An 8189-nucleotide genomic window follows, 5' to 3' on the forward strand; every position below is an offset into this window, starting at 1 on the left:
ACCTCCAACCTGGTCTTTGAAGCCTTCCCTTGCAAGCAGGTGGCCTTCCTTTCCTTCCATCTAACATCATGCCCTGTGCAGCTCCTCCCTGGTATCAACTCCATGCTTACCAGCCACCTCTCCTCCTGAAGACCTTGCAGTACCACTCATGTTCCTCTCTGTGCTGTGGTTTCACTGACTACTTGGTTGACTCTAGAAACATCCATATGCACCGAAAGGTAGATCAGCATTAGAGACCAAAGATGATCAGAACTTGGCCCCTGACTCTGCTCATGATGAGCGTGAGGACTGTTTGGGGAATGGAGAGGAGTACAGGTGCCTAGAGGGCTTGGGGAGGCACACTCACAAGTTCCTGTGGAGACACAGAGGGTTCCATTGACCCCCTCCCCCAAAGACAAAAAAATAGTTCATTGAAGAGGCAGTATTTGAGGTGAGTCTGGGAAAATGAACAGGAATTTGATCTGTGGAGAAGGAGGAGAAGGCCAGCTTGAGTCCAGGGAACAGAATGTGCAAAGATTCAGAAGATGGAAAAATGGCCACGTATTCCCTCCTCATGACCATTTAAGGACAGTGTTTGAATCATTGACACCTGTGTTGCTAGTCTCAATCAAACAGATCCTGTAAATAAACCTAGGGTACATTAGGAGGGCAGGAGGAAGCTCAATTCAAACAGACCATGACAGGAATTATCCCTGGTACAAACCATTGTGGGAAGGAAAGGATTCAAAGAGAACAAGAATAGAATTTTGGCTATGTCAGGGACTCTTGGGTAAGCCTCCAGTCCCTGAAGTTCCCTAGAGCTCTGTAGGCCCTTCTTGTGGGTGGTGGCTGCTGGCTCAGGCCCATTCTCAACTTCCCAGCCTGCTCCCCAGGGTCTGTACCCTCCCAATGCCTGTAAAGGTGGCAAGAATAGATTTTTAGCCAAAGGAACAGATATATAGATGGATTTTTTTTTCTGATCAGAAAATTTGATTACAGAGAAACCTCAATTCCTCTCTGGAGTATAAAACTAAAACAAAACAAAACAAAACAAAATCTCCAAAGATATTAAATGGTTTACAAAAGAGTTGAATTCAGTCAGTCTACTGTGTAACTAAACTACTTTGCTCTTCATTAAAGACAACCTGAAAAATGAAGACATGATTTCTGGTCATAAGACAACATGGAACCTACTTCAATTCCATGTCTGCACTGTGCCCTTGATGTGAATCTTCTCACTAAACACCTACAGTCCTGAAGAGGAGTAGTTATGTTATATATACATATGGCTGAAGGTTGAACTAAATGTTTCTAGCCTTTCTGACAAATGTTGACCTTTGGAAGAATTGGAGAACCCAAAGCTGACAGTAACAAGAGAAACACAGACTGCAGATGGTTGGTCACAAGCTTTGAGAATCCTTTGCCTGGTGGGTGGCAGCGGGGCAGGAAAGTTTGTCTTCTTGGCTGCCTCATTTATATAATGAAGGCAATGTAGCCAATCTGGAAGGGCTATTGTGTGAAAGTTAAGGAACAGACATGCACTCATCAAGCATTATGGCTCCACCCAGCCTCAAATGGTCTTGCTTTGCCTCTTCCAGAGGAGCTGCATTGCAGGTCTCCCAATGGATGCCTGAAGTAACAGAGTAGCATAGCTTTATGCACAATGATGGACAGGCAGCACATGCAGCGCAGACACTCTGGACACAGAGATGATTCACATCCTGCCTGAGGCAGAGCAGGACAAAGTTCATCACTGCTGGGAGCCATGGCCTTAACCATGGCCTTGTGGAAAATTACTAGCTTACACATACAGCCCTGAGAGAACACGTGTAGTCAGTAGAACAGTAAGAATATTTGTGGGTGTGGAAGACACTGTGACCGTTGGTTCCAGGAATTGAAGATTGCCACCTGACCTCCCTTGCCCAGGGCTCTTCCCCCCTCCCTTGAAGCTTTCTCCTGCTTGTGCTTATATTGTCATCCCTGAAGTAAAGTTTTTCGAAGCTTGATCAGGCAACTCTTTTGCTCTTATTCCTTGTGTCTCTTGTTTCTTTCAGTCTCTCTCTCCCCTGCCCTAGGTCCCTGGTGAATGGCCAAAGGGTAGGGGCACATCTCACTGGCAGTTTAAAACCTATGAGTTCTTTATTTATTAAAATTTCCATTTAACAAACACAAGTGACTGTGGAATGAAAACTTCAGATAAAGGGGAGGGGATATGCTGATGATCCGCCATTCACTCCTGCTGCAGAGGTGAGCATCATCCAGAGAGCAGATCCTTCCCCAGTTGCCTCTTGAGACACTGCTTTGACTTCAGCTTGGAGAAGAGTCTGAGCCAGATGCTCCAGACTCTGAGAACTGTGATATATTGTCTGTTGCTTCCAGCCACCATACTTTGATGTAATAGTAGTTCATTGCTCGGTGTCTCTGGCACATTCATTTGTGTGGCCCTTTTGGAGCCTGCTGTATGCCAGGCACTATAAATGGGGCTTATAGGCATTCTGTGTTCAACAAGATACTAGAAATTTACTGGCTGGGTCTCAGACTAACAGTGCACATTTAATGTAAAATGAAGTTTGTGGAGAGTTCAACGCCCTCCTTTCCCTCTCTGCTCCCATCTCTCTGAGGACTGTCACTCAGCCTCATTAGATTACATGATCGATTTCCTGTCTCCTGATAAGAACCCATTCAGCTAGCACCTGGGTTTCCTGAAAAGCTTCCCCATGCTAATGAGACATTGAGGCATTTCAGTACCCTAAGCCCTCAGTCTCAGTCAATGACCTTGGCCCATCCTGGATGTTCCTAATCTTAGTCTCCCCAAACTTTAATCCTTTAATTAAGCCTTGAATCACTGGGAGTAAAGTTGACCTGCCTCCTTGTAGCCGGTCCCAGTGTGGTCACTCACAGGGCTTCCGAACCCCACCCCCACCCCCACCCCAGTTTGTCGGTGTCCCTGTTCCCTTTGCCCAAATCGATCTTGTTAACTGATCCACGAGGGCAGGGAGAACCACATTGCACTATTGGAGTTCATAACTTCCTTTTTAAAAAATGAAATAGCCAGATGCAGTGGCACACACCTTTAATCCCAGGCACTTGGAAGGAGAGGCAGGTGGATCTCTGTGAGTTCTAGGCCAGCCTGGTCTACATAGTGCATTCTAGGCCAGCCAGGGCTACCTAGTGAGACCTTGCCTCAAAACCAACATGAAACAAAACAAAAACTCAATAAAGTAAAATACGTACATTGAATATAAGCCAATCAAAACAGTAAATTTTGCCAATATTTCAATACATTTCAATTTTTTTTATTTACTATTTCATAACTCCAGTGGAGCGGGGGAAATTTAAGACTAAAGGACTATTTGAGCAGCTTGCTCATCCATTTCATCCTGAAGCGGGGAGGCGCTCATAAAGTCTCACCCATCCCAGAGGGTTCCTGGGCTGTTAAGGGCGTGGCATTTTCTTCAGGGGTGTAGCCAAGGGTAAATTGCCTACATTTCAGTAAATCCATTTTAATACATATAAGAATAAATCACTCTCTTAAATTTAACTGAATCCAAGCAAAAGTTTAACAGAAGACGGAATAGACCAGTTTGAAGATAGCTTAAAGAAAACTGTTCAAAGCCAGTTTAACTTTATTTGTTATTGTTTAATGCTCTCTAACAGAATTTGTTTATTTAATTTTATGCGGATGAGTGTTTTGCCTGCATGTGTATCTGTATCACACGCATGCAGTGGATGCTGAGGCCAGAAGAGAGCTTCCCATACTCTGGAATGGGAGTTCCAGAGAGCTGTGCACTGCCATGTGGATGCCGGGAACTGAACCCAAGTATTCTCCAAGAGCCATCTCTCCAGCCCTGTCTGACTTTTCTTTCTTTCTTTTTTTTAAAGAAAGAAAAAGTAGATTCGTCAAAGCATGACAAAAAAAGATTAATGTGTCTACCTCTATCTCTCTCAGTCGCATGTCTATAGATAAGTAGTAAGATACGTAGATGTATAGATTATTAAATATAGATATATAGATACAGTATACATTTACTTTTATTTCATGAAATATATATTTATTTTCTCAAAATTGAGACTTAAAATATAAATTTTAAATGGACCAAGTTAGAGGCTAGAGAGATGGCTCAAGGGTTAAGAACAGGTCTTGCTCTTGTAAAGGACCTGAGTTTTGTTCCCAGCAGCCATATTAGGCGGCTCACAAACACTTGTAAGTCTGGCTCCAGGGGAATATAACACCTCTTGCCTCCACAGACGCCTGCACTCACATCACATCACACACATGTGCTCACATACACGCATGCACACACACACTTTAGAAATAATAAAAATAGATCTTAAAATCTAACCTGACCCAAGTAAAAGTCGTCAGATCAATCACTAGCCACAGTTTGACAGATAGATCTAAAGCCACCCTGGTTTAGACTTTATAGCATCTAGTACAAAAAGCAATGCCAAATATTAGCAGCAAAGTGTTCATCAAACAGCAGCCCAAGGCTGTGTGGTCTCCCAGTCTACCTCATGTCATCTTCAAGTCCAGATTCCCAGATACTGTGAAAAAGCCTGGGCTCATGTTAAATGTTCAGCTGTGTTCATGCTGAGCTGACATCAACTCCCAGACCTAAGGGAAGAGCCCAGGGAAAGCAATCAATGTCTATAGTCTTTTAAAAATAATCCTTTGCCTCCAGTACTTGACTGAGTCTTCATTAGAAGCTGAAAATTAAACAAGCAGTGGTGGGACTTTTTGTTTAGGAGTGTCCATGACCTCTCTTGACTGCTTAGAGCTCCAGGAAAACTTGTGTTATTCAGAACTGATGTCTTTAGTAAGCCAAAAGAGCTCCATCCAGTCATCCAGTCCTGGCTCACTGGGCTGCCCTTCTGTCTCCTAGTACTTTCAGAAAAGCACCCTTCACATCCTTATTCCGGAGGCTGTAGATGATGGGGTTGAGGAAGGCGGAGACAACATTGTAGAACAGAGCCAGCTTCTTGTCCCGCTCTGGGTCATACCAAGAACCAGGCCTCATGTACATGATCATGGCTGGCCCATAGAACATGGTGACCACAGTGATGTGGGATGCACATGTGGAGAAGGACTTGAGCCTCCCCTGGGATGAGCGGATTCTTAAGATGGAGGCAAAGATGCAGGCATAGGAAGCAAGGATGAGGGAGAGAGGGACCAAAAGTAAGACGAAACCCAGGATGAAGTCCAAGCGGTCATTGAAGGATGTGTCTGCACAGGCCAACTTCAGGACAGCGGGGACCTCACAGAAGAAGTGGTTGATCTTGTAGGGACCACAGTAGGGCAGACGCATGGTGAAGACTGTGTAGATCAGAGCACCAGTGATGCTGATGGACCAGCAGACTGTGACCATTTTGCTACACACGAGACGGCTCATGAGTACAGAGTAGTGAAGGGGAAGGCAGATGGCGACATACCTGTCGTAGGCCATGATGGCATAGAGAACACACTCTGCAATACCCAGGACCAGGAAGATGAACATCTGGGCTACACAAGCACCCCAGGAGATGGTCCTCCTTGGACACATCATGTTAACCAGCATCTGGGGCACAGTGGTAGTGACATAGCTCATGTCTACCAAAGAGAGGATACTGAGAAAGAAGTACATGGGCGTGTGGAGGCGAGAGTCTAGGTAAATCAGGGTGACGATGAGCCCGTTGCCCAGGAGGGTGATCATGTAGAGAAGAAGAAAAAAGATAAACAGGGACACTCTGACATGAGATTCACTGGAGAAGCCCAGGAGGACGAACTCGGACACTGAGCTGCAGTTGTCCTTTCTAAGGGTCTGCATGGTGATCTGCCTGTTCCAGAGAGATGGGCACTTTGCTGTTCTGTCTGTGGCCGTAGGGGAGGAAGCGAAGCAGAGCCACATGCACAATGGCACGCACAGTTGCCTCCAACGATGCAGCCAAACCTGAATTGAGTTGAATGAAAAGAAAATCAAGGCCAGGGCAGCTGTGACACCGGGCAAGGGGTTGGGAGATTTGACTGCTCACAAGATTGTCCCTGGAAGCCACCTTCATCCACAGAAGACAAGCAGCTAAGTGGCTATTTTTGCAGTAGGGAATTCAGCCAACCCACGGTCACTACCAGGGCATGTGAGCAGGGATGCACACTTGTCCCAGAAGGTAGGCGGATCCTTCTGCAAAAGATTAAAATGATAAATCTGAAAGTCTGGGTTAGCAGGCTGTGTGTGCTTAGGGCACTACCAAGCCAGAGCTGTGCAGTAGCCACTGAAGTCACAGCCGAGCTGTAGTCGTGGTGGAGATGAGCGGAGACCGAAAAAAGCTTATAAACAAACAGATGGGAGAGCAAGGGAAAGTTTACTATTGACTTTAGGGTATAGCCAAATCCAAGTAAAGAATGCTAATTTAGAAACTCAAATACTTATTGACTAGGCCATAGGTGACCTTATCAATAGATTTTTTAGAAAATCCTAAGCAAATTATCTCAAGACAAAATTACTACAGTTTGTGTTTGATGATGTAAATGTTTTACAGCATATTAGAAATATATTTGGGAGCTGGGTATATAGTTCATTTGGGACAGTGTCTCTATAACATACACTGGGCTCAACAGAACCCATAAACTTGGCATGGTGACACATACCTGGAATTCCAGAATCAGGATATGGAGTCAGAAGGACCAGAAGTTTAAGGTTACCCTCAGCTACATAGTGAATCAAAGGCCAGCCTGAGCTACATGGGAGCCTGTCCCCTCAAAATAAAGATATTACACTATGATGTTGGTATGGTAATGTTGTATTTGTCTGATACTATGGCTGTAAAAGAAAAAGAAAAAAATACGAAGTCGCACAGGACAGGGCCTCACAGCCTGGCACTGAGGCGGAGAGCCTTGGTTCCGGCTTGCTGCTCTCAGCTCCCCTGAGGTCTGTGCAGGCTTTGTTTCCTGAACTTAGATAGGTGAGGTTTTCTGTGGCCTTCCTATGACTATGAACTTAATCAGACTCTCCTGAGCAGCCTGTGGTGGTCACTTACCCAGCTGTGTGACCTTGAGCAAACTCCTCTGTCTGTCTTAGACTCCCCAGCTGGTAAAGAGATGAAGCCTTTGTGGTACAGAGCTATAGCAAGGTGCACGTGAGATACAGTGTGGGGACATTTTATAGAATATAAAACAAGAGACAAATAACAGGAGCTAGTGTAAGCGAAACACTCCCAGAAATCAGAAGAGCTTGGCTGCTCCTGGCTTTGTGCCCTTATGCTGTGTGATCTTGAATGAGTCCACAGCCCTCTCTGAGCTTCACAGACCTATTTTTTAAACTGACCCTATTGGATTTGATGCTCTTATAGCACCCTTGAGCTTGATTGTCTTTGATATCAAGCTAGAGAGTTATAAACACACCAGTGCTCTGAGCATCAGACAGGGGCTGAGATGGGCAAGACTGTGTGGGCGGGGTTTGTTCCGGAAGTTTGATAAGTGAGCCCCCAGAACATTTGTGGGTACCTAGCATGTGAGCTTGGAGTCAACAGATTTGAATCTTGTAACCTGTGGGAAGGCAGCCATGCTAGCTACTGTACCAGCGAGACCTCTGCAGACCTGGCATCACCTCTTGAGTCACAGAACTATCAGAGGTCTTTGTTTTTTCACATATAAGATGATGTCCCTTCCACAGTGGAGACAGCATGGGATGCATCTGCTTCACAGAAAGCGATCAACACATTTTGACAACTTAGCATGGCATTGGGTAGACTGAGGATCAGGGAGAGGAGATACAGAAGATGCATTCCTGAATATCGGATCCTGAGGCGCAGGTCTGAATGCACAGTGGTAAGGACTGGCCACCATGAGATGAAGTAAGTACAGGCAACTGAACAGGCAAAAGAAGACACACGAGATGTGTGTTCTGAGATTCAAAGAGTGTGAAGGGTTGGATAAAGGAGCAAAACGTCCCAGGTAAAAATGTGTGAGGGTAAGAGGCGGCCTAGCCCAGGTCAGAGCTTGGGCGCTGAGAGGGGAAATGTTCAGGACCACAGGAAATGGCCAGCAGGGCAAATAACTACCCCTGACATCCAGAGGAGGGCAGAGAATGAGAAGATGCCCACACTCCCCTTCTGGTTGGGTCACATTCCAGACCCAGGTCATCACAGAGCCTCCCACGGGCCTCCTGGCCCACACACCAGCAGGCGCACTCTCCCTTGCAGGGTTGCTCCTTCTTGTTTTTTTTTTTTTTTTTTTT

At 45.5% G+C, this 8189-nt stretch overlaps 1 protein-coding gene across 1 annotated transcript; it reads right to left on the minus strand.

The window, feature by feature from the left end:
• Positions 1 to 4801: 4801 nt before the first annotated feature.
• Positions 4802 to 5790, minus strand: LOC116095524 (olfactory receptor 2A12-like). The gene has a single exon (XM_031376876.1). The coding sequence runs from the start codon at positions 5781 to 5783 to the stop codon at positions 4836 to 4838; it is 948 nt and encodes a 315-aa protein (XP_031232736.1). The 5' UTR covers positions 5784 to 5790; the 3' UTR covers positions 4802 to 4835.
• Between the last annotated feature and the right edge of the window lie 2399 nt (positions 5791 to 8189).

This window comes from Mastomys coucha, unplaced genomic scaffold, assembly GCF_008632895.1.
Source record: "Mastomys coucha isolate ucsf_1 unplaced genomic scaffold, UCSF_Mcou_1 pScaffold18, whole genome shotgun sequence".
Lineage (NCBI taxonomy): Eukaryota > Metazoa > Chordata > Mammalia > Rodentia > Muridae > Mastomys > Mastomys coucha.